This window comes from Manis javanica, chromosome 14 (genome assembly GCF_040802235.1).
Source record: "Manis javanica isolate MJ-LG chromosome 14, MJ_LKY, whole genome shotgun sequence".
Lineage (NCBI taxonomy): Eukaryota > Metazoa > Chordata > Mammalia > Pholidota > Manidae > Manis > Manis javanica.
The window spans coordinates 93,355,468-93,382,265 of record NC_133169.1 but is presented as its reverse complement, the minus strand read 5'-3'; the positions used below and the strand labels follow the sequence as shown (position 1 = coordinate 93,382,265).

The 26,798-nt window shown below is 49.9% G+C and overlaps 1 protein-coding gene across 6 annotated transcripts in view; it reads left to right on the top strand.

Annotated features, from left to right (window-relative positions):
* HTR4 (5-hydroxytryptamine receptor 4) overlaps positions 1–26,798 on the top strand; it is a 152,101-nt gene that overhangs the window by 112,952 nt on the left and 12,351 nt on the right. For 3 of the 6 annotated variants that reach the window (XM_073221967.1, XM_073221963.1, XM_073221964.1), the window contains one exon: positions 8,394–11,791. The exons of 2 other annotated variants lie outside the window; for them this stretch is intronic. In XM_073221967.1, the coding sequence (XP_073078068.1) occupies positions 8,394–8,481 (88 nt within the window). In that variant the 3' untranslated portion in view covers positions 8,482–11,791. Of the gene's footprint in view, positions 1–8,393; positions 11,792–22,533; positions 22,922–26,798 lie in introns of those variants that run through there. One more of the 6 variants, XM_073221966.1, reaches the window with a different exon arrangement.

Below are 26,798 nucleotides of genomic sequence, written 5' to 3'. Positions count from 1 at the left end.
ATCGTGAGGCTGGTGTGAGATGTTGTACATATAGAGCCAGGAACACGTAAATTATTGATCAATTATATTCTTGTTATCATAATCATCCTCTTTTGAGGCAAAAATAAGAAGCACAGGTTAGTAGGACAAGGTTCCTATTTCTGGGACACTTGTGCATCGTCAGCACAGGGCCCGAGGGGAATGGTTCGGGGGCAGCATCGCCCTGACACCCTCCTGATAAGCGGCAAGGTGGTTCCCGAGCAGCAAGCTCAGAGGGGGAGGAGCAGCTCCTCGGCTGCAGGGAGAGGGGACCTGCGGGGAGAGGCGCCCGCAGGAGGTTCTGGGGCTCTGACCGAGCGGGGAAGCCCGCTGGGCGGCCTGGGGCCACGAAAGCCACCAGCTGCGAGTGCTCTGGCCGACACTCAAGGAGCCGGGCGCTGCTCTTCACAGCACGATGTCTGAGTTGCCTTTTCTCATTTCCATGCCTATTTCAGGTTATTTTTAACAAGATTCTTAGAAACATTTCACAGTTAGAATTGTTCTTGGAGAGCTTTTCATCCTCTAAAAAATGAGTGAATCTATGTTTCGATGAACATGACAAACAGATATATTTCGTGCCTGCTCATGTTCCTTTTATCCTTCGCAGACTTGAATTTCCTCTCCCGTCTGGACTGATGTGGCTTTTTCCTCTGTGAAATGGCACTGCCTGCTTTAAGTTTCTGACTTTGGGGAAAGAAGTATGTGTGTGTACATACACACACACACACATGACACACCTCACACACACACATGTGTAGATACACATGACTGTCATGTATAATGACTAGTTGCTTTAGGAACCATTTGGTTTCCTTGTCCAGGTAGCACCATCTTCATCCTCATAGCACCTACCGTTTACTGAGCACGGGTTTCTATGCCAGGCACTGACCAAAGGGTGTAACATAGCTCACTGAACCCCTAATATACTCTGTGAAGCTGGTATTTTTATTTCCACTATCATAATGATGAAGAAATTGAGACTCAGGGAGATTAATTTGTCCAATGTCCTACCACTGGTGAGTGGGAGGGCCAGGATTCTAACACATGTTCATCTGATTTCAAAGTACTTGCTATGAACCACTAAGCTATGCTCCTTGGTAGTTAACTGAAAACTCTTGAAAGAAAGCAGAACTTTTGATTCTTTAACACAGGAAGGGCTTCAGAAGTGACCTAGTAAATACCCCAACCAGTGTACTGATCTCTTCCACAACTTACCTGGTACGTAGTTGTCTGTCCTCCTAATAAGGGGCAGCTTATTATTAAAGGAAAGACATTCTATTGTTTGAACAACCCTAGTTGTTGCAAATTTTTGTCCAACTTTACTTCCATGTATCTTAGCATCATAATACCTAGAATTTTATAGCTGGAAGTGCTAACAGAGCTCGAGCTGTCCAGTGATTTTTAGAGACTTTTTTCAGTTGTGGAAACATTTTGTTCATGTGCGAATTTCACTTGGAAATGTGAACAATAAAAGCAGAACTGCTATGATCAAAACAGGTGTTCATATGAGGGGTGTATGCACAGAATCACAACAGTTGACCTCTACGCTCTGATGCCCCCTTCGGCCACTCCACGAGGTCTTTGGTCCTGCTAAGGGTGATCCGAGATAGACTGCTGAACCCAATATTTTACAGACAAGAGAACTGAGGCTTAAGATTTAAGATGTTTGCTTAAGATGATGCTGCTGTATCAGCAGGACAAAGGTCAGAATCCAAGTCTCGGCACTCTTAGCCCCAATCCTCACTTAGTCATTCATCCACTGCCTTTGTATTCCATGCTCTGGGCAGTGGGGCTGCGGCAGAGACCTAGGGAGGCGGGATCCCTGCCGCTAAGGAGCTCCCAGTGGAGGTTTCCCGTCCCACTTCTGTTTGACGGTTTGAGCCCTGCCCCTGGAGACCACCGCCCCCCACCCCTACCCCAACACACACACAGCCCGACCAGCTGGGCAGCTTCCCCTGCATTCAGTCCAGTTTGTCCACGGCTTTCCATGGCTTTCCGAAAGAGTGGGCTCTCCGACTGAACTCATGGTCAGGCAGATATTTGATGATTTGGGAGTGACTTTTCCTTGGCAAGGTCGCAAATTACAATTTATTTTTTCTGCCTCTGAGTTTCTTTTGGGGCTATGTGTGTAGTATGACCGTGGGGAGAGAAGCTCTTTCACACGGTCAGTCGCGAGGATGGAAAGGCCATTGAGGCAGGTGGGGTTTTAGGCCATCAGTGCCAGCTGGACTGAGCCGTAACGGAACAGCCTTGAGCAGCCTAGTGTGTGCCTTGGGGTGGGTGGCCTGTGACGGGCATATGAAGCGCTTCCTGCCTGAAACCTAGTTTCCAGGGACCAGACCCGCTGTCCCCGGCCTCGCATCCCTATGTTAGGCATGCAAGATTGACGGGTTTTCCCCAGGTAGTGAGTTCTTCTGCCCCTGGGTGATTCTGCTGCTCAGATGCTCTTTCTCACCTGCCTGCCTGGCACAGCCTGCTCATTCCTCAAGGCACAGTGCCAGCATGAGCTCCCTTGACTTTCCCGATTCCCCCACCAGTCTCCAAGCAGTAACCAATCACTCCCCCTCTGGACTCTCACCACCCGCTGCTCCTTCTCCTGGGGGCTCAGTTCATCCCGTGGGACCTCAAGGACTCCATGTGGCGACACACCTTCTGCACACCTGGACAGGTTCTCAAGGGCAGGACATTTCAAAACAGCCTGCAGTGTCTAGATGTCCATTCAGCGAAGGTCCTGTTTCAGGTCGTGCCCCCACCTCTCCCTGGATGTTTGACTTGGGCGAGTTACTAGACCCCACGCCATTCAACCAGAACCTGCATATAATAAAATCTTGTGAGGGGTTGCTGCAAAATTTACCTGAGATAACCCATGATTTATTTAACACAGTAGTTGGCATGTAATAAACACTCAATAAATGCTCAGTTTTTTTAGTATGGATCCATACTTTTAAGGTACTGTCTCCTTGGTATTTTTAGGTTCTGTCATGTTGAAGTAGTTAAGCAGAAAAAGCAGGCAGACAGTCTGATCTCCCAAAGACTCAAAGTTTCAATCATTTTATTTGTTATTTAGGAACTGTGGTGTAGACCATGAGAAAAAGATCTCACAAGGAGATTGTTCATGTGCACACGGAGAAGCAGGGAAAGGGGTGAAATGGATCAGAATAAGCCACACCCGCTGATTTGATCGTGCACTTTGGCACGCTGAAACGTGGGCATACCTGAGGCTGGTGATGGGATTAAAGGAACCCCGGGCCTACATTTTATCCAGAGGCCAAATGTTAGGCTTCTAAACTGTGCCAGCTCAGCTCTCTGGGGTCCTTCGTACCAGCAGCACAGGAGAGGCGACCCGCCACCCGGAGCTTCTGCCATGTGCGTGTGTCGCTTGATGCCCTTCGAGTCCCCGTGTCCTCTGCAGTTCATTTCCTCCTGTCGCATGGGGGCTTTTGCCACTCCCTGCTACTTCCACGATTTTTACCATATCAACATGCCACCCGTGCTATTACTTATTTACTATTTGTCTTTACATACATTTTTAATCTAAGTAGAAGTATTTGTAAAGGAAACTCTGTTTCATGACCTTCAATGCAAAACCATTTAGAGAAGATGATTTTAAAAATAAATGCAGTGGAAATAGAACAGATTATTATTTGTAAAGTTCGGCCTCTTCCTGCTGCCTCCCAGAGGCCCTGAGCCTGGGACCTGCCCTCCGTTTGCCGGGTCCCAGGGACTCGCCGGAGCCGGAGCGGAGCCGCACTGAGCCTGCGTCTCTAACACGAGCAGAAGGAGGGAGGGAGCACCAAGTCCCGCATCCCCTTTGGGCGGCACCCCGCGCCTGGCACGCCCTGGGTCTCCGGGGCCAGGATTCTGTTCTGGCCGATGATGAATCCTAAGATGGATGAAGAAATTGACCTACGGCATTGCCTCTTAAGTAATCGAACTCACTGATAGCACAAGTCTGTGGATTCACTGTTTATAGACAATTCAATTAGGCTTTATCAGCTAATTGTACCCGAGCATTCTATTTTTCCGTCGCACAAAGACACCTAAAAGCACTGCCCCGTGTTCCTCTTCACGCCTTTTGCCTTCTCCCATTCGTGATTCATCGCCAGGTCCTTTTCCATTTCGGCATCTTGAGTGTCATAAAAAGCGCTAAGTATCCCTTGTTCGTCTTCGACGGCTCAGCGTCGGTGTGCATGTCAGCGCCTCCGCCCCTGGGGAGCACCCCGATGCCTCTTACTTCCGCCTCTGGCCCTGCCCACCCTCTCCGCTGCACTTTCTCTCTGCTGCCCAAGCTTCTGCCTCCGAGTCCTGCCCCGGGCGCGCACAGAATGCCCGCAGAGCCCCCTGCTCAGGGAGGCCATACTCCCCGGGCCCAAGAATCCACCGAGATGGGGCCACTGAGAACGCCTGCTGAAATGCAGCTCCTCCTCTCCCCGCTCACCCCTGCCCCCTCGGCCCCGCCTCAGGTCCAGTGGGCATCCCGGAAGCCTGTGTTTGGGATGGGTGCTAAGACATTTCTGATGGCGCATATCCTCTGGACCCCTCGGTGAGGGTGGCAGTGATTCTCCTCTTTCTCGTCTCCTTTTCTTTTCTTCTCCCTCCTTCCCCTCCTCCTCATTCTGGAACATAAGTAATTGTAAGTCTATTTCATCAACTGTTCATATTAAACTTCGTCACAAAGCACTTCCCACCACACCGATGATACCCACATTTCCCAGGAATTCTGGACTTCTGGAGTCAGAATGCCTGATACCTGGGTCCCCACTACGCGTCGACCGGTCCTTCCCCTGTGTTGACCTGCTTCCTCCCCTACAACTGACACAGACTCTGCTCCTTCCATGCGGATCTGTGTTAAAAGATTGACTGTGGAGAAAGGTACAAGGGCGCCTTGTGAATTGTAGAGGATTTTCCAGAGACTATTAAAACAAGAAACCGCATTCTAAAAAGTCACTTGTTAAAATATTGTAGATTTTTTTTTAATGATGTTTTGCACCAGGGATTTGGGCAGCCCTGCCAGTGTTTCTGATCGAGCATATGTTTGAGGACAGGCAGGTGTTATCTCGCCACATTTTAAGTCGTGGCATCTCAACCCCTCCCTATCCTATTCTGTCCTACCCAGACACATTCAACAGCTTTGCAGTGTGATTTCAGATTCAGAAATTGAGGTCTTTCAGATTCTTTAATACAAATTCAAAAATTATACTCCCTAAGTTGGCAGCAAAACCTCTTCCCTCCATACAGAACATAAAGTATCAGACACTAACAATAGAATATTAAAAGCCAAATTTGAAGCAATTACCCACAGCTTTGGGGAACAGTGCCACACGCAGCTGGTGCCCCGTCAGAAGGTCCGCACCTGTCACCCACCATCTCTGCTACTCGAGACCATCAGCAGAACAGAGCTGCAAAGGGTCCTGTAGATGACCCTCCTCCCCGTTCAGTGAGCAGGGAAGGGGAGACGTAGGAAGGGCCTGGTCACCGATGCATGCACAGGCGGAGCCTGCAGCCACTAGCGCCAAGGCCCCTGTCCCCTGGCTGTCTGCAGACACTGCTGGGTTCGGAGGTGACATTGCAGTTGGAAGTGAAAGGGGCTCCCTGAGTGCTAAAGCACATGCACTGAGTGAGCCTCCTGCACTGAAAGGGGGTCTCTTTGGGTGCAGCCTGCTGCCCCATACATTTGTATCTTGAAGGAAGACCTAAAAGGCAGATGACATGATACTGCTGTTAGCAAGCCTGACGCCGCCAGCCTGCACCCAAGATCGCCCTGTCAGCATCCCTTTGGCCCTGCTGAGAGGCGGCTGGTGCGAGTCCTCGGCAGTCAGAGGCTGAGCCGTTGCTCTCCCTTCTCCACGACTCTTTTCTCTGGCAAACGCTGTATCCATGTAGCCGGGATAAAAAGGTGTGTCCCCAGTCATCCAACGGCGGTTCCACAGTGATCTCAGTGCCCGCCTGAACCTTTGGGAGGAGTGTCTGAGAGAACCAGTGCGACCTCTTGGAGACACCCCAAAGAACCTCCCCAGCCGCCCTGGGGCTTTCCGCGCACCCAGCCCCAGGGCCCTCTTGGGCCCGCCCAGCCTCCCCAGGCTCCGCCCCCTTCATGCGCCCCGCCTCCTCTCTGACTAAGCCCCCTCCCAGCTTGCTTCCTGCTTTGGTAGGGCTTTTATTTTCTCCCTTTCAGCCTAGTCTCCCCAGTTCTGCATCACAGAAAGTACACGTGCCGCTTGGCAAAGATTCTCCCTTAGAGGGCAGGAGGGATTGGCAGGGGGGACCCCTCCTGGGTTACCCGCCCGGCGCACTGTGTCTCAGGAAAGGAAGGAGGCTCACCGCACCGTGGGCTTCCCACAGGTGCAGTAGGTGTGGTGTGCACCCCTGTGCACATTCTGTTCCCCCTGGGGTCTGTCCTACAGGGCCGGGGAACGCCAGAGACGCCAGCACCCGAACTCCCGACTTAGCCGGGGCAGTTCTCAAGATGACCAGTGACATCATATCAAGACCATTGGTATATATCACAGACCTTGGTATCAAAATGATCTAAATGTAAGATTTGATCCTGCTGTTTACGAACTGAGTAAACTAGGGCATATTATTTAAACTCTCTGAAACTCAGTTTCCCTGTCTATTAAATGAGTATAAAATACACAAATTAATGCATATGACACACTTAGCCTAGTGCCTGGCACACAGATGCTGCCCTAATGGGTGTTTTATTATTGTTAATTATGATAATAATAAAATACACAGTGAATTAGTCAGTGAGAAATGAAAAACCCTTTCTTTCTATTCATTCTTTTTTTTTACCCTTCATAGATATGTTCAATGAACAAGACATAAAAATGTTGGCTGGCAGAGTATATAAAGACATGAGGTTGCATCTTGAGTTCATCTAGAAAGCATATACTTGAAAATGGCATGTGGACAGTCTGAAAGAGGGGCAGTATAACCAAGGATGTATCAAACTATGTTGAGAGCAAGTAGCAAACCCAGAAATAGTTAGATCTCAGTATTTAGGGGAGGAATCTTGCATAGTCTGCTGCAATCAGAATAGTCTCCAACTGGAAAGAAGAGACCATTATGGGGAGAAAGTTTGTGTCCAGGATTGATGAAAACTTTTAACAGCCAAGATGTATTATATCAGGGGACTTGTTGATAAGACCTCTGGTGCTCTTTTAAGGACTGGAAAAACAATGGCAGCCTGGAGAGCAGTTATATCAGCCCAATTCTTGAAGAAAGACTCCAGAAAGTAGAGACTCATAGCTTGAAGTAGACCTTACCAAAATTCTAAGACAGTTATTAAACAAATGATTTGTAAGCAAGAGTCAATGTTGTTTCATTAAAAAAAATAATTCATGCCAATTAATTTCATTGTCTGTTAGGACAGACTTACTGCCTGGCAGAGGCACCTCGGACTGTGGGTAGGTCCGTCCGCAGGTACGCCGAGGGTTACCTGTTTGCTAGGAAGGCAGGTGGTGTGGTGAACCGCCATTCTCTCTGTTTTAGCCCTGTTCTGCACAAAAGTTTGTTTGTTTTTCATCTTGACCAAAGACCCAAAAGGCAGATGATACTAAACTGAAAGATTTAGGCAGAATAGATTTTCTGATCTTCCTGTGTGCTTGTAAAATCCTCAAAGTCTCGTTTGAATTGGTGCCGAGGAATCCTATCTGGAATGTTGAAATGATGATGATGTAGAATGATCTCCATTGACTAAAATGATACCAAACCAATAACAATGAATTTTAACTGAGACAAATGTCCTATATTTTGGACATTAAATAAATGTGGACAATTAAACATGCAATAAAATAAATTGCACCAAGGACGAAAAGGTACAAGTTGGCAACAAGCTCAGTAGAGCCCACCAGCACAGGACCGTGGGCAGGAAGGGACTCGGTGTGGGCCTCATCCACAGAGTGACCTGAACTGGTGATACGTGTGGGATACGCCAGGCTCACTGTGCGGGTCTGTGCTCTCTCCTGGTACCGCATGTCCAGAGAGATGATCATAGTAAGGGTTGTGTTCAGAGGACGGTGCCCACTATGGGCAACAATCTGGAAACAGTAATGAACTATTACAGAAAACGGGAATGTGGAGCCTGGAGAAAAGGAAATTTGGAGGATACAGTTAGTGGAGGGAAAGATTTTAAGTGGGCCTGGAGGGCACAGTATAGTTCCACTGGGTTAAAGTTGTAGGAAGGCAGATTTTATCTAAACATTCATAAGTTGTTTCTAAAAACTGAAGCTGTCCCCCAATAATGTTTCATGGCCAGTCACTGGCAATTCTTAAGAAGGGGGAGTTCCTGCACTGGGTGGGGGGCTCTTACACGAGATCGTCTGTGACGCCCATCCCAACTCTGAGGTTCTGTGATCTTCTCCCCTCTCCAGGGATGCAGTGGAGTGCAGTGGCCCGTGGGACAGTCAGTGCTGCCCTCCGGCAAGTCCTTTGGTGGCTGCTCATTCCAGCGGCACCTAGGCCCCTGGGCAGTGACTCAGAAGACGGCCATCCCTCTGAGAGGGGGCCAGGTCCTAAGCTGCTGTGCGTCGTGGCTGCATCTGGTGTCCCCTCACCCGAGCGTCCTGCCCATCAGGGCAGGACCCAGGCTCAGGGCTTCTCCAGGATTCCAACAGGCGGCGTTCGAGGGAGTTGGGGGGCTAGAAGGCACCCTGTTCACGGGGGGCTCTCCTCCAGAGACCCCCCGTGAAGGGCTCTCCTCATTTCCCAGCACGCCCTCTTCCTGGCGTCCCGCCCTGGCCTCGCACTCTCTGTTGTCCCCAGTGTCTCCTGTTCTTCTGCCCGATTTGTCTCACTCCTGTTCCGAGCACAGCCGCTCACTGTGTCCTACCTCAGCCAGACTTGTCCCGAACTGCGCCTTCTCTGCTGTGTCCACTCACAGCCCTTGTGCCTGTCTTGGTCAGAGTCGTGTACCAAAAGCACATATTTCCTGCTTGTTCATGCCCATGGCAGCCATGCCCACACCGCCCACCATGTGCCCTCTGTCCTGCGCTGTGCCAGACGCTGACACTGACATGCTCTCTCCCCGGCATCCGGCGCTGCGCGGGCGTCCTCCTGGCCAGGCCCGGGCCGGCTGCAGGCCACCACTCGCTCTTCCTCATGCACAGGGCTGGTCTGCCTTCAGGACGCACTCCATTTACTCACCGTGAAGAAACAAGGGCAAAGATCTGCCAGAGGGAAGCAGTCTTTGCACTGACCTCAGAGGGAGGCGGAAGACAGGCAGCTCCCCCCGGGTGCCATGGCCTCGGCCTTCTGCTCTGAGCTGCTCACTTTCTTGAGGGGCTGGAATGGGGCATCTTTTCCTAAAGAGCCTTCCGCAAGGCCGGCAGCATAGCATGTTCAGAGACTTTGGAATCTCTCCCAGGAGCCTGTGGGGCAGCCGTGGTACCAGTGTACAGCCCTTGAATCTGACCTTGCTGCTCCCAAAGGAGAAAACTGCTGGAAGCTCACACCACAGAGTCGGTCATCGGCTGCCGTCCCCCTGACAGGGGGCAGGGCAACAGTGCGGGCGGCAGGGAAACAGCACTTGACTTGGAGTCAGGGGACCCGAACTCCAGGCCCGCCTCTGCTCCCAACAGGCTGTGAGGTCTTGCCCAGGCCCTTCCACCCCTGGACTCACTTTCTACACCTGCCAACTGCAGCTCGGACGAGAGGATCTCTAGAATTCCCGACCCTTCCTGGGACACAGGATGCCACGACAGCCTTCAGCTACGCCGGGAAGCCACGGGCTGCCTGCCTCTTGAAGGAACGACCCTCCTCACGTGGGCCTCCGAGTCCCTTGACCCTGCCGGCTTTGCCCTCAGGTGGGCCTGGATGGCATGCATGCAGAGCTGAGTTCATGGCTTCTGCCAGCTGCCCGAGACGGAAGGCCCGGGGGAGTCGGCCGTGGCCCAGAGCCCTGTGAGGTGTTCACTGGATCGCGGCTGTGATTGTTTCTGCTGCTTATGGAGTGTCAGTCATCATTTCCATTGATGTTTACATTAGTTCTGGAATTGAACTAGACAAGAGATTTTGGAATGAAGAAGAGAAGATTGCCCAAAACCATCCAAATGCCAAAAAAAAAATCTCTGTCCTATGAAATCTTAATTTTATTGGAGAGAGAGTCATGCCTTAGGGAAGGGAAAAGACCTCCAAAGAGAAATGCTCTTCAGAACTCCTGAGTGCTGTTGAGAAATACGGCACCACGTGAAAATGTCCCCTGTGCAGGCTGAGACCCACTGAGCCGCGGGGTAGGTTCCACTGGGGAATCTATTCTTGTCGAATGTCAAGAACGTCCATGTAAGTCCTGACTTGCTCCCTGACTCTGGACTGATCCCCTTTGCTTTTCCAAGTCACCGTTCCTCTGCCGTCACAGACTGGGGCTTAGGAGGCAGGCACATTGCGAGGACAGTCCTTGCTAACACCAAAGAGGGAGCAGCCAGGCGCTGAGTCCCAGGCCCTGGACCTGGCGGTGAGCCCCGAACTGTCTGCTCCACCTGCCGCGCCCAGCGCCCACCAGCTGCGAGCGTGCAGGAGAGAGGGACGTGGCAGCGAAGCAGAAGGCTGCCGAATGCACTGCTCACTTACTGTGTCTCCCTGGACCACAGCTGGACTTCTCTGGCCTCTGAGAGAATCTCCTGCCTACTTCACAAAGCTGTTGTGGAGATAAATTAGACTGTTTTTGCGAAAACATCCTGTAAATCATAAAATGCCTTTTTAAGTTTATTGTTACTTTGGATGGGTTCGGATGCCCCCGACCTCCAGGGACTGAGAACCTCTTTGCCGAGGGCTGAATCCGACGAGAACGGGCTTCCTGTATTGAACACCAGTGCCGAGGAAGCGCCTTGGGGGTCCATTCTGCCCAGTCTGCCCCACCTCGTTTCGCGGCTCCGGGCGGCCCAGCGCAGACCAGCATCACAGATTCGTACGTCACAAACGGTCTCAATCGAAGGGATCTCGTTTTCGAAGTAAAGGAATGGATGGAAGGTGTCGGCGGCCCTGGGCTGATTGCTGTAAGAGTGAGCCTAGCTTTTCATGTAAATTCAAAGTCACAAGGAACAAATGCAAGTGCTTTTTGCCAAAAACATTATTGGCAGAAAAAAAGACCTTGGTCATTAAAATTATCTTGTAAACTCTCTCCCTCTCTCTCTCTCTTTATATATATATAATGGGAAAAAAATAAAAAACACGGATTAGATAGTGAATCACCAGCTGACAAGAATGTTACATAGTCTGTAAAATACTGACCCTGATAACTTTGAGATTTTCCCTTTGAGATTTTTCCTAATTTGATAATCTGTGTAAATAATTATTAATTATGGTTTAATGTTATTTAGCCAACACCTTAATTTTATTTACACTGCTAATAAAGCAGAATTGCAAGTGGGGCCACCAGTATAGTTTACAATGCACTGAGTTCCCTGGTATGATCAGCTAGAAAGTTCATGTGTGCCCGTTAGATGGAACGTGGAACTCACATAATGTCAAAGGGTCATACATGTTAATGATGGTCGTAGCATTGGTTTTATGAGATCATTAGTCATGCTTCTGGTTTGATGGTATCAGGGTCCCCAGTTGTGATTTGTTCCTTAGGAAAGTGTCTGTGGCTTCGAGGACCTACTTTTTGATGGAGCTCCCAGGACTGTGTCCTGGGAGCAGCAGGAGCTTATGGAGTCTTTGTTTTGTAATTGATAAATTCTATTTATTGATAAACATTGATAAGCAACATGTATGTTTATATTTGTGCATTCTGTACATGTTTATATAAATTAAAAATTTATATAGATCTTAAGTCTTAAGACTAATGACTGAATTTTGAATACACAATAAAATGCCAAAGTCTGTCCCATGCCTCGGTTATGTGGCGTTTCTCTGTGACCTCTGGAGCCCTCAGAAGCTCAGGGAGTTTGAAGCTGGAGAATTTTCTGTCTTCAGTATCAGGTCCTCCACCAGGTGAAGCCAGAAGCTGGGACCCCTGGGAAATGTGACCACACCTGTCATCTGCCGCCTTCATTGGGGCCTCACATGCTGGGACAGTGCAAGAGCCGAGGGTGGGGACGGGTCCGGACGGCCACCCCGAAGAGCCATTCAAGGCAGCGTGGTGGCCGGATACCCAGAGGGCTTGAGTGAGGGTCGCTGAGCGCACGCCTCCTTGCTGAAGCCGAGTGTCACGGGCCCCTCGGAGCCTGGAGTCCCCTCTCTCGCCCTGGAGCCCCTGGAATGTACGGCTGAGAGCGCATGTCAGTGAAACCCAGGCCCGTCTCTTCTGGGTGTGGGCAATGGAGAGACCCCCCTCGACAGCTGGCAGCAGGGCACCCATCCAGATCTCCCGTTTAACCCTGGGAGCTCCATCATCTCACATATGATGTGCAGGGGGTGGACAAGAATTTAGTCTTAAAATCAGAATCCTTCTTTTTACACAAATTGACCAGGAGCCCCTCTGCATGAAGGTCGAAGTAAGATGGGGACAGGTAGATGTGGACCCTCCATCTCTGCTCAATATCACCCATCCCAGGAAAGAGCCTTTGTGGGTTTTTCCCAAGGGTTTTGAGCCTAAAGCCCTCAGCAGCTGGACCGGGCGTTCTCCTCTCAAAGTCCATGATGGTGCCTGGTTTTCCCCCATCCTTGGTTTTTCTGAAGCATCATAAGACTCATGAGAGCTGTTTCTCCAGACGCCTTCCCTCAGAACCACACCCATCCACTTACCTGCAAAACCGTTTCCTCTGTGCCAAAAATGCCCATCTCCTGAAACTGTCACCCCAGAATGGAAACCTGAGCGCTCGCCGCCCGGGAAGTGCCCGCCGCACGGGCAGAGAGCCCAGCCTCAGAAACCCGCCTCGCTGAGCCTGGGGCGACGGCTCTCTTTCTGGCTTCTCTGTCCGGATGGTCTTCTTTGCTTTGGGGCAGCGGTTCTCTGGGCCCATGCAAGGCAGGGAATCACCACGGATTTGGTGCTCGCTATGTACTAGGCGGGTTCAAAGCAACAGATTTTTTTGAACACCTACCATGATGGGCAGGCGCTGTTGCCAGAGGTGCATCAGTGAATAATACTGACAAGATCTCCGCGCTCCCATCAGGAGCCAGAAAACAAACAAGGTGCTGTGTACATATTAGACAAGTTTACTCAAAAGTGCTACAGAGGTGGGGCAGGGGTGTGCGTGTCACCTAGGGTGCTCCGGGAGAGCTTCCAGGAGGGGGTCAGCCCTGTGACTTGAGATGAGGGTGCTGAAGAAGAGTCAGTCATGGGTCACTCTGGGGGGATGTGACGTCAGGCAAAGGGAGCCCAGATGCAAAGACTCGGGCACAGGAATGAGCTTGGCACGTGCGGCTGGGGCTCGGTGGATGAGGGGGCCGTGGTGGGAGGTGGGGTCAGAGGTGAGGGAAAGCGGCTGGTACTTCAGTAGCTTTACACCCCATCCATCAGTTACTTGCTACGTGGAGGCTTGGTTGGAAGAACTTTGTATGAAACCTTACAAGGTAAGCATCATTTTCCCATCGCATAGACGACACTGAGCTGCATGTCAGAGAAGCAGACCTGGAATTTTCCCAAGAATGCGGAGATGACCTGGAGCTGGAATGGATCCCAGATCCTGCCAAGCAGAGCCTTTGTCCCCCAGGCACTCGCTGGGGGGAGGCCCCTTCTCTTTAGCAGCAAGAACCATCTTGGAAACAGATGAGCTCCCTTCTCCTCCTGCACACCTTTCACTGTTTGCTCCCTTCTTTCTCCGCGGAGCGTTGGTGGTCTAAACAAATAAAGTCGCATTTATGCAGCGGTTCTTCATTGATTTTAAATAAGCTAATTCCAAGTAGCATCTAATTAGCAGTGAGAACCAATTCTTGACCAGCGAGAATGTGGTTTCCTCTTAAAACTATTCATTTTATCAGAAATAAGAGGAAATTCAATCTGGTTACATAATCATCCGATTTTTTTTCCCCCCATGCATTCCTTATCTCCACCCTTCTACAAGTGACGTCATCTTCATCTGCACTGGGGCAGAAGGCTCTAAAACACAAGTTGAGCATGCCGTTTTCCTGACCAAAACTCAAGGATTCCTCATTGCCTACCAAATGCTGGGTTTTCCATAGTTTTCTTACATCTACTGTTCACAGTGTTTACCTCCAGTTATTCCTCGTTGTTGCTGCAAAACACACCATATGCCTCGTGTCACACTGGCTTCCTCTTTGCATCTCACTCTTTCCACTGGGCGCACACCTCCCGACATCTCTCACCTGGGCCACCTCAGATGCTCCCTTACACTTGACGTCTTCCCACCACCAGGACAGCATGAGGTTTGGACCCATTCAAATCCCTCTGGTCCTTATTTGTTCTTTTCCTGTTACGTTCTACTATGCTTTTCAGTGTGGTTCACTGACGTGTCCATTCTGAGCTTCCTACCAGATTTTGAGCTCCCTGACAACTGAGGACAGTTCTTATTGATCATCTTTTTTTTTTTATTCTCATGCCCAACATTGGTTTTTATGCACTAGAGCTGGTCAGTAAGTTCACTGAATTTACTTGCTTGGAAGAATTTGGCGGTGTCATGGTTCACAGCGTCCGCACCGCACTATCCCACTCGCCGCCTCCGGACCCCCCCGCTGAGCTGCCTTCTTGTGCTCCACCCACCGCAAAAGCTGCGGCCTTCTGATAAGAGGAATATCTTTCTGTGACATCTTAGAGAAAATCAAAATGTTTATCATATTTCTAGCAAATAGCAAAAGGATTAGAGTTTCGACATACCATTATTTTCCTGATAGATGGCAAATTTTTTTTTTCCTTTTTGGTTCATATCTGTCTATTGAAAAAGCACTTAAGCTTAAAGTTTTGTATTTATAACATTCAGTGGTGAACCTGAACGCAGTTGTGTGAGTTTCTTGACATTGTACGATCCTAGAGAACGTTGGGTACCAGTTCCAATAATGGCGTTTATGGAGACAGCACAGAGCATGGAGTGGATGGTGGGCAGACCAGGCCAGGGATGCGGGATGGACAGTGAGAGCTGCTGAGGTGTGACATAGCATTCCACGCGCTGTCAGAAAGCAGGGCACTGCCCCCAGCATCCCAACTAACTGGTGGTGTGACTGTGCTCATAAAAAAAGGACAGGTGTCTCTGTTCCCTTTGGGCTTAAGTCGTGCCATCTATGAAGTGAGAAACATTTTGTGGTTAAGAGCCTGGGCTTCACTATTCTAGGGACATAGGTTCAGATTCAGGCTCTACCTGTTACTGACCATGCTTGACTCTGAGCAAGTTCCTGATCGGGGAGCCTCAGTTTCTCTTTAGATGACAACAGCGCATCCCCGGAGGGTCACTGCGAGGTCTCAGTGGATGGAAGCTCATCAACGGGGGCGCGTCGGCCCTGGCGTGTGGTCGGCGCCCCCTGAAGTGGGACTTACTGTTATCACTCTGTGCTCCGTGACATTTGAAACTCCAAAGCCACATGTGGAGACATGGAAAGGGTGTTGAGAAGCCAAAGCTGGAGGAGCAGGCGGTGTGACCCAGAAGGGCAGGCCATGAGAGCCGTTCAGAAGGCGGAGACGGTCGGGCGCCGGTCATGGACTCCGAGGAGGTGCACGTGCCAAGATGTGCGGGGACGGGGTGGCCGTCACCCAGGGCCTCGTGAAGGAGCGCCAGGGACGCCTGCTTCTTCTCTGGTCCCTGGGTCTCCTGAGCCTCAGTCACGCTTCGCCATCTGAGAGGATGGAGGACACTACTTTACTGGGTGCTTAAGACGTGTATCAGCACTACCTTGACACTCTACATGTCTTGCAGCATTTAATCCTCAAAAACATTGACTGGATTGAATCCTAGCCACTCAACTTGCGTGCTGTGTTTCCTTGGGCACATTAACAAACTTCTCTGAGGCTCAGTTTCTTCGGAAGTAAAATAGAGGTGTTAATGCTACTTGACTTATGATGTTGTGTGATTTAAATAAAATTATGTATATGATTGCAATTAGAACAGCACCAGGCAGATAATTGGTAGTTTTTATCATTTTGTATTGTCATTTCGTGTAGTACCTTCCATTTTATGGATGAGTAAAATGAGGACACTAGTTTCTGAACCAAGGTCATGTGAGTAATAACGAGCAGAGCCGGGCTGCACACCCAGGTCAGCCTGTCTTGAGAATCTATATTCTGTTTTAAAAGGTGAGAGACAAAAGCAGTGCCATCAAATTTTGAAGTGGAGACTTTTCCTCTGAAATTAGAGGACATTTTGTAACATGTGAGTATCCTGGTAGCTTAGATGGATGGTCCTTTAAATTGGTCTGGAGCCTTGGATGAAAGGTCAGATATTATCTGTGTTTTTAAGAAACTTGTTTGCAATCAGATAATATAATTCCAGTTGAGCCTGTCTCAGTATTGAATGGCATCAGGGGGTCGCATCACTTCACTCCAGCCACGGTCCCCTGAATCAGCACAGCAGCCATCAGTATGGGGTCTGTCAACAGGGCCCAAATGGGGCCCATGTGCCACAGCTTGGTGATGGAATTCCTGGCCACAGGCTGCCTCCCACCCCCCGCCCCACGTCCTTTCTCCACAGCCTTATACAATCTCTCTGCATCATCCTCAAGAACTTGCCGAGAAGGAGGCTGTGAGTCATCCGTTACTAAGGCTTTGTGAAAGGCAAGTTGGGCCAGCGTTTCATCATTTCAAGCAAAAAGCTCCGGCCGAGCTAAGACATCACTTCTGGTGGGACCTCTTGTCCCAGCCAGAGAGTGGGCGGTGGGTCAGGGGGATGTGAGTCAGTGGACGGAACCAGGAAAGAGCAGTCTTATCAGGATCCCCCTTATTACTGCATCTCCTGTCCTCAACATGGAGCCTTCCGGAAACACTGAGTTTATAAAAGTAAAAGGCCAAAGTCATTCCAGAATTCCGTCTCATCTAATAGTAGCTCTCTCCATGGAGAGCAGTCTCTGTTTATTTTCTCATTGCCTGGCATTTATGTGCTATTCAAGCCCTCCTCTTGTGGCTGGTGGTTCTGCCTGAGGCTGCCTGTCTGGTGGAAAAACATGGATTCAGATTCCACCTTGAATTCTGCCCTCACCAGCTGGGTGACTTCCGGCAAGCTGTTTACCTCTGGGTCTCAAATTTCTCATGACACAGACACCAGCTTTTATTTATTCACTTGACAAAAGCTTTGTGCTCCAGAGGAGAGATAAATAAATCTGTTTTGTTCATTGACCTTCGCTGGTTTCCATGTTGACAGGTGGAAAAAAATAAAATCACAAAAACTAGAAAGCCAGGCAAAAAGTGGTAAGTACAGTGAGGTTAAAGAAGATTGTGATCTGAAATGTATAAGACAGGGCAATAGATGCATTGTATTACTATTATTAGTATTAACTCAGTATGCCAGGTGGGAAACCATGTTTGATCTCCTTACTGTCTACACCCCTCACAGTCCCCAAATTCACTTCCTTTGGAAAGACTTACATTTTGTCTTTTCTCTCCCATTTCACTGCCATCTCTTAAAGCTGGTTCCCCATCATGTCATTCTAATTCTTTTCCCTTTACGTCTGTATATGCTAATCGGTTTTTAAACAACTAACAAAAAGAAAAAATAAGGTAGCACGCCTGTAAGATTTTCCTTATTCGCCAGGTTCCGAGGTGCTCAGCGGTGAGTCATCTGCACCCACAGCACAGGGCCCACGAGTGGAGTGAGAACGAATGGGCCAAGCCTACCTCCTTGTCCGGCTGTCGGGTCTAGAGGTGACTTCTCCCTGTGCCCGCTGTGCTTCTCTCCCACCAAGGCCTGGCTCACAGACCACCTTGTCGGGGAAGCCTTCTCCAGCCCACTCTGGTCGAGGTCCACAAGACCACACAGTGTAATCAACACACAGGGCAACAGCTATAACCCCCAAGGAAGGGTGCTCTCCAGCCTGCACCCGAAAGAGAGACCTCCCAACTAGCTCTCCCAGCATGAAATCACCACCACCACCAAGTGGTACAAAGTAAAACACCTAAATTTAACAAAGACCCATGAGCCATACAGAGAGTATACGTGAGATAGTATCTCAAGAGATAATAGAATGAAATGACCTTATTATTCATCAGGAAATGTAAGGAATAATTGCTATTAATTTCATCATTATTCTGATTCTCACTCAGACTTTTATTAAACACGCTTTGTGTGCCAGGCATCGAGCAAGGTGCTAATGATTCAACAACTAAAGGCATAAGTAATAGCCTTGGGGCTTGTTACGCCCTCTCTGTGCCTGATCTTGGGCCGAAGATAAGGCGGAGGACGCTGTTGCTGCGTCCCCTGGCTGCTTTTGGTCTGCTGGCTTCCCTGCACGCTGGCCACTGCAGCCAGCCTGGACTCTTCCGGGTGGAGGTACTGACCCAGACACCTGTGCTGTGGGGAACTGGAGAGTTGCTGTCGGGCCCTAAGAGGGTGTCTTAAGGCCGTAGCAAAGCATCACACTGAGAAACGCACCTGGAACACCTCTTAACAACCATGACACGCCAGCAGGTTTCACCTTCCTTTTTTCCTCATCAGGTGTGAACTACACTGAACAATTTTATTGTAGTTTTAACATTAAGGGCATAATAAAAGTCTTTGGAGCCTGATAAAGTCTGTGGCCTTTCCTCTAAAAACCTGGACATATGCATAGAATTTTGAATACCTTCCCAGGAAGTTCATTTATTCCCTGAAGTAAACACCCAAGGCTAAAATACAAATCCCTGCTTTGATGTGAGACATACTGGTGGACAGGACAACACTGACCCGAGGAAGCCCAGGGTCCTCCCTAAGGCTCTGCCTCCGCTGGTCATTTCACAGTCTCCAAGTACCGTTGCTGTCAACAGAATGATTTGTTGTAAAGATCGTATTGATTCGCGTAACATCTTTCCTCCTAATAGCTATACAGAAATTGTCTCATAAATTGTTACAGATTCCCTTTGAGTGTGATAAAGGACCTTGTCATTGCCTTCAATTAAAAAGTCAAATGCAAGGTCCAGAAAGGTTTGAGCAAATGGCTGAGACCTTGGTGAATCACTGAATCCAATCAGAAATCAGAATTATTTTACTCAACAGAGACGCCTGGCATGTGCTATGTGACATGCACTGTACTGGGCATATTTAGGTCTGCTAAACCTCAGACTGCTGTCCTGCCCCCAGGTCTGTTCCAGGACGGAGAAGCCTCATCTCTTTGGAAATTGATTATGATGAGGACAGCATCCCTAACTCCGCGAGGACATCTTACATTCTAACAGCATACACAAAGCAGCAGAGTATGGTTGACACAGGTTTTGGAAGCAGCCAAAACTGGGTTAGGATCTTGATTTCAGTTACCTAAGTGCTTGAGCTTTAGTTTCCTTATCTGTAAAACTGAATTATTTCTAGAGCAGGGTCAACAAGCTGCAGTGGGCCGAGTCCAGCCACCTGCCTATTGCTGAGTGACCCTTGAACTAAGGATGGTTTTTTCATTTGTAAAAGAGAGTGTAAAAATAAACAAAACTCAACAACATCAGAATAGACAAAAAAAAGGAAGAAGGATGCGCAACAGGGACTGTATGTGGCCCCAGACCTAAAATCTAGCCGGGGACAGAAAAAGTTTGTGACCCTTGTTCTAGAATCTGAATGCCTGTATTTGAATTCTCATGGCCTCTTTCCACAACGTGATCTTGAGCGAATCACCCACATTCTAATTTTCCTCTCTGTCAGATAAATAGTAGCACCTTGTTTCACATGATGTAAGGATTATATATGTTAATAAGAATAAAAAGCTGGCATATGTAAACACAAGGAACATTAGCTATTGCAGTTTGCTATTCATGTCATTGTTATCATCACCAATTCTTCAAAAGGTGTTTGGGAGTTTTAAATGACATCATGTCTATTAAACACCTAGTGTGGGGGGCGCCCTCCTCCCAGCGGGCGTTCAGTGAAGACGAGCTAACCTGTTATTATCATCGCCATCTACCAGCACAGTCTGCAGAGCTCTTGCACATTCGTCATCTCGCTGGAAGCTCCCAGCGAGTGAGTGGTTGGCGTCATCCTCTCCCTCCAGCAATGGAGACGCTGAAGCTCAGGGAATCAGAGGGAAGGACGCAGGGCCGGAAGAGACAGACTACGGCCCAGTGCTGGATTTTGCATTCTGGACCAGTACGTCCCTTTCCACAGCGCGCCCTCTCTCTGCCAGTACGTCTGAGGATCTACTGTTGTTAGTTTTCTCCAAATGATATCCTTTGAGTCCTGGGAGCCTGACGAGGCAGGCAACTAGGACTGTGTTCTCCCCCGGCAGGGCTCTGCCGACAGGAAGCCGGGGCAACTGGACTGCAGCCGTTCAATCTTAGGACTGCATTTGTAAGCAGCCAACTGCTGAGACCGAGCCTAATGGAAAAGGCCTGATGGAACCAACAGCCCCCTGCAGGACCGCGTTGTTTGTGCCGCAGAGAGGGGAATTCACCGCCAGCAGCTGACACCCTCCCAGCAGCTCCCGGACAGGACAGAGGCGACTTCAGAGTGTGCCTGACCTTACCTGCTACTAGGGCCAAGCAGAGCTCCCGGAGCTGGGGCGCATGAGGACGGCGGAGCTGGCGTGGTCAGATCAGAACTCTCTTTTAGTGGGTTTCGGCCAAGGGCCAAAATGCATTTGAACAAAGTGTACACTCAGAGTGATATTTTAAGCACGTTGTTAAGATCATAGTGGTACAGTGTTAGAGTGAGTTGATAGCGAAAAAACAGGTAAATTTCAAGATTAGCTCATGAAGGGAGTCCCTGTCGCTTCCAACCTACTCCAGCTCACATTTTCTTTAAGGCAGTAGATTCAGGTAGACTGTTGTTGGGCACCATGAGAAGCTGTGTTTCTTGGTATTCGTGCAGCAAAAATAAATTAATTCCCCTTAAGAAGCTTCAGCACTGGCCCTGGAGCACAGAGCCGAGTAATGGGAGTGCGCTCTGCAGATGGGGATCTGCACGCTCGGGGAAGCACACGGCCCGCCTCTGACGGTGGCAGTCGGCTGTGGTTGGAAGCAGCTCTGCTCGCAGGTTGTCCTCTGACTGTTGTCCAGGAGACACACTCACAGTCAGAGGAAGAGGACGCTGTGACCTCCCTGCCCAGGGAGGATGCCTTTGTGGGTCTCTGTGTTGGGCCAGGTAGGGTCTTCTGAGCCTATGGCAAGTGATTTTAATGTGGTGACTCTATTTGTGGATAGGACCCTTCTAAGTAGCAAAGAGCGCCTCCACGAGTAACGGGAATGGAGCTAATCAGAAAAGCCAGGTTCTTAAAACGTCCAAGCAGGCTGCAGGAGCTATCCAGGTGCTTGGCGCCCTCTGAGCCGTCGTTCCAGGATCCTGGCCTTTTCCCTGTCCGCCCCCAAGTCCTGCCTCCTTGGTCTCGGGGTTTCCTGACCCCTGCTGCGCGGCGGTTGGCTAACCACCATCACATCACCGTCCGAACAGCAGCTTGCTGTCGCTCCCTGGTCTGCCCCAGGCAGCCAGGCTGAGCCCTGCGTGGACCTAATGCGCTTGAACTCGAGAGAAGAGGGACTGACAAGCCAGCCGGGTCTCTGGGCACAGAAAGGGATGTAGGTCTTCTTTTCCATTCAAACCTCTGCATTACCCGCCTCGTGGGTTTTTTATGAATAAAATAATAATAATAATAATAATAATGGATGTCAAAGGGCTTTGTAAGTTTTGGTCTGCAATACAAATGTAAGGAACAATCTCTGTACAAAAACACAGATTCGACTGGGGTGGTTTTGTGTGACCACTCCAGCCAGTGAAAATGCAAACAGCCAGAGGTCACAGGAAAACTACACTGCCAATTCAGCATGGCTGACACGGACCGGCGACGGCCAATGAGGTCTTTAACGCAAATTATAAACTTTCTGAAAAATCTAAATTTTTTATTTTATATTAATATTTTACATTTCATTTTAACATTACTTCAATATGTAATATTAATCACATCTCCAATTTTTACATGTAGCACAGTGTAAAAAAAGTATAGGAATTGTATCCTCTTCTGAGATTTTCACAAGGAAAGGGTTTTTTAGGCCAGAATTGGCTCACTACTTCCCACATAGCCGTGGCTTACCTACACATCGCGTTTTCAAAAGTTCACTCATTAGACTCTTGAAGCATTATTTACAAGAAAACCAATATTGTTACTTGCTTCTCAAAGGAAATATATAAACACGTATGTAAGAGCAGCACATGCCTTGGCCGCAGCGCCGTGAGAGGCGGCGCGGGACCCTCAGCTTTCATTCCGCCTCGGCTGCTCGCTGGCTGGGCCCTTGGACAGGTAGCTTCTGCTCCATGACTTGGTAGTTAAGGCGACAACCAGTTGTGCGGCTCCCAGGTGGCGGCGAGACTCAACCGAGCTACTACTGTCAAGCGCTCTTAGGTGTGCAGTGCGGCGCGGCCGCGTCGCGCAGCGACTGTGCTCCCCGCCGGCCTCCCCTGAAGGCCCTCCAAGGCCGCTAGAATGCTCATTCGGGCTCCCATCACCTGCCCACTAACCTCTGGTTTTCTCTCTTTTTCTCTGCTCGGCTGTCCCCCGTCTGTGGCTGTTTTCTGTGTCGACCAAAAGTGGCCGTCCTTCCGTCTGCAGCTTCTCCCTGCTCTTCTGCCACAGGCCGGCTCCTGTGTAGCCCTGGGCGCGCTCCGTAAGTCTGTCCCTGTCCGTGTCTGTGTCGGCCCACTCACCTCTTCCTGCGGGACGGCCCTGCTTTCTGCTCCTTCTGTCCTCACTGGGCCGGGTGAAGCCCAGGGGGAACCTCCCATTTGTTGGCAGACCCGCCAGGCTCAGGGTTCCTTCCGGGCCTCGACGGCTGTCGCTCTGGAGGCCCGGATTCATACGGCTTGAGAGCTGTAGCTGCCCTTCATTGATCTGTAAGTTCTGTTTGGGGCTTCCAGCCAGCTCTGGCTAGTGAGCGCTTGGCGGAGTGCGGTCGGCCGCTGCGATCTCATCTTGGGGCTCCCCCCCCTGCCTTGTCCTGCAGCCCCCCAACCCCCATGCCACCTGCATTTCCTCAGCTCTCAGTGGCAGACTCCTTCCTCTTTCTTAAAGAAATGATTGCGGCTTAATCAAAAGTTTGGGTGGGGGGTTAAAAAGATTTTTTAAAATTTCAAAACACAGTTCTATCTATGGAAGAAAAGCACAGGGCATTCCTGCATACCTTCCACACAGCTTCCCCAATGCTGACATTTCCCACAACCTCGGAACTTCTCACAGCTGGAAAACTAGCATCTTTCCAACAGTATCAGTGGAACCGAAGGTTTGATTTGCATCTTCCAGTATCAAATCAGATTTTGAGTGGCTTTGATCAAAGTCGTTACTTTGAATTTCCATTCTGAAGTCCCCCTACCCCTGACGGGCCCTGCCGTGCGGCCCCTCCGGCGCTGATGGCCTCCCTGGCCGTGCCCATCGGCGCTCACGCTCCCTGACATCGGTGCGGCGGACGCTGGCACTGCGTCTGCCCTGCTGTGTGCGCAGGAAGAGCCAAGCTTCTAGAGCCGTGTGCCAGCTGGGCCTGACTGTGCTCCGAGTGAAGGACCCAGGCGGACACGGGTGAAGGCCACACGGTCCTGCCAGCTACTTTGCCAGTTCGGAGCCTCTGGGAAGACCAACCACCCGAAACACCTCAGGGCAGGTTTCTGGAGAGTTAAGGACACCGGGTGCCTGACCTTTGGATAAATGAAAGACTGTCAGTAAAAGATTCACCGAAACAAATGCTAACACACACCCAGCTGGAGTTCATTTTCTCCTGACGCCTCAGGTTTTCCTGAATTAATGGCTTAAAGGCAGAAAGTCCTGTCTTTACAATTTGCGTTCTCCCTCCATACCTTCTTTCTTTGACTCCTTGACACGGCCTGCATTAGTCTGTTAGGCAGCCAGGACAAAATGCCACTGATGCCGGGGTTCTTGTTTGCGGAGCCAAAGAATGAGCTTCACAAACAGTCAAGGTAGCAGAGCGAGGTACAGGCTTTTATTTAGAGATACAGTGAAAGGACAGAGTCCCGGCTCACGCCAGGAGGGGACAAGAGAGTCCGTAGTGGTAGGTTGTCTAGGGGGTTTTATAGGCAGTTGAGGATTTTTCGAGAACATGAAAATACTTAGGGGTGGGGGCTTGTTAAGTGGTCCCTGAATATTAAAAATTAACTTAACATAAGGAATTTCCTGCCTTGATTTCTCTCTGGAACACCAGCGCCTTGGTCAGGGAGCATCAAAAGGCTGCCTGCCCAGCCCCCAAGATGAGCCGAGGTATTGTCTACTTGCTAAAGAATCCTGCCTCTTGAACTTCCTGGGCGTTAAAATGCAATCTTATCTTTAAGATGGAATTCTTCCTGCCTTTAACCATGCCGTCTACAGCTGGGTCTGCAGCTAAGTTAGTTGCTCAGTTTGCAGAATCACCTCCTCAGATCTGAAGGAGGAGAGACAGCACATAGGCCTGGGCCTCTCAGCATGCTAAAGTGAACCTTACACATGGTTACAGATGATTAGCATAAGAAAACATGTGCTGCTCTTCTTTATCTGAGGAACATGAACTGATGTCACTGAAGAATGATTCTAGAGCTCAATGTTTAACATAGAGTTTTAGCAGGTGGGTTTCCTTGCATGTAGTTACATTGCTCTGACTGCAGGTATCCTGCCCTGCCCCCTCCAGAGGCCCTCACTCTATTCTGACTACATCTATGGTCCCTGTCTCACCACTACATGGGAGGCTTTAACAACATTCCTCACCATTTTGGAGGCTGGAAATTCCAAGATCGAAGCGCTAGCAGCTTCAGCCCCCGGTGAGGACCCTCGTCCTGTCCTGCAGATACATGTCTGCTGGGCACTCACGTGGCAGAGAAAACAAGTGTAAGCCCTCTTGTCTCTCTCTCTCTCTCCCTCTTTTCATAAGGATGCCAGTGCCTTCATGGGGGCCCCCCTCTCATGACTTCCTCTGACCCCCGTCACCTCCCAAATACCCCTGTGTTAGGTAGGGGCTAGGGCTTCAACATGCAAATTTGGGGAGGGATGCAACATTCATTTCATAACAACTTCCCATCCTATGCCAGATGGAAGATGTCCCTTTTCCATCCTAAGATTTCCAGCTTCTCTGCCAAGGGGTTGCCATGAGAATGACCCCAACCCATGACGTGATATCCGTGCTAGAGCAGCTTTCTCAGACTCCTTCTACGGAGAGACTGAGAACCCGAAATACCACAGCAGGGCTGTTTCCAAAACAGAGCTCTGCAGAGGGGACTGTGCCCCCCCAAACTCCCCAAGAGGTTTGGCTTTGAACCTGAAAGAAGGGGAAGTGGCCTCACGAGTGTGGGGTTTCCCTGCGTCGTGCAGCACACAGAGCCTCCACGCTCATCAACGGGATGGTGGCTGCCAATGTCCTTTATGATCAAGACAAGTGCCAAGCGAGGTGGCGGGGGCATCCCCTTCTGCACTCTGTGTGGGGGCCCTGAGCTACAGAACAGGATTTAAAAGCCGTAAGTCTAGGAAGTACCCACAGCAAAAAGGCCTCGGGGTTCTGGCATGTCTGAGTTTGAATCCCGGCTGTGCGAATTGCTGGCTGAGTGACCCCTAGGAGATCTTAACCTCTTTGAATTTCAGTTTCCTCATCTGTGAAATAAAACAATAGTGCTGACATCATAAAGTCATCATAAGCATTAAATGCAAAAATATTTTAAAAGCACTAGTACAGGGTCTGTTACAGAGAGATGAGAGACGCAGTGAGATAAGGACTCTGCCTCTCAGTCATGTCAGGAAGCCAGACGTATATGTCCAGTCAGACCCCTAACATTAGCAGATAATTTGTGCTCCTACAGACAGTAAATGCTGACGGATGGTGCAGAAGGTCTCCGGAAGGAGGTGGGTGTTGAACTGGGTCATAAAGCGTAGGTAGGATTTGGATGTGGCAAAATGTGGAAAGTCTTCAAGACGTGGAAGACAGGGATCCTGGGCATCGCATCATTTAGAACACTTCAGCCAACAAGAACTAGAATGCCTAATAAAATTAATACAATCATTTATCCACTTATAAGATATAAAGTGTGGCCTTTGGTAGTTTCAGGTTGGTTAATTCAGTGATTCAACAACATTGTGGAAGACACAGATGCTTCTCATCCTTCCACTCTGCCATTCTCGGACTGTCAGTTTCCGTCCTATAGTCGCAAAACAGCTGCAACAGCTCCAAACATTGCATCCTCCTCACACAACTGTGACCCAGTGCTAGACGATAAGGCAGATTCTTTGTACTTGCCTTTAATTCAGGAGGAAAACATTTTCCAGGAGACGCCCCTCTCAGACTTTCAGGTCCTGCCGAACAGGATCAGATCACAGTGCAAGCCCTTAACTGCTACGCGTCTGGCACTTTTGACTGTAAAAGGACAGGCTCTGTTGGAAAGAAAGAAGAGGGTGTGGGCACAGCTTTACAGCATCTCACTCCCAGCGTCTAGCACAGGCTGTGAGTCCGTTCATGCTGCCTGAGGAAAAACAAAGGGAGACTGATGGGGAAGATGCAGAGAAATCTTGTGGTTTCCCAGGGCAGGGGTTTGACCGGCCTTCACTGGCGCTAAACTAAGGAGCAGGAGTGCCCTCGGGGCCCCTCCCACCTCAGCGAGGCCGCAGTCTCTTACCTGCCCTGCCCTGCCCTGCACGCCAGCCTCCGTCCTCGCTCTTCCTGGACCACCTTCCTCTGCTTCTAGGAACACGCGCGCAGAACCGGCCCCCCGGGCAGCCCCCGGCTCTCACCCGAGAGCAGTAAGAGCTTGCTGGTGTCTCCAAGTCACTCGCCTGTCCCCTGCGGGAAGAGGAGGGCGCTCTTACTCTGGGCTCTGCTGCTGCAGGAGGGAGGC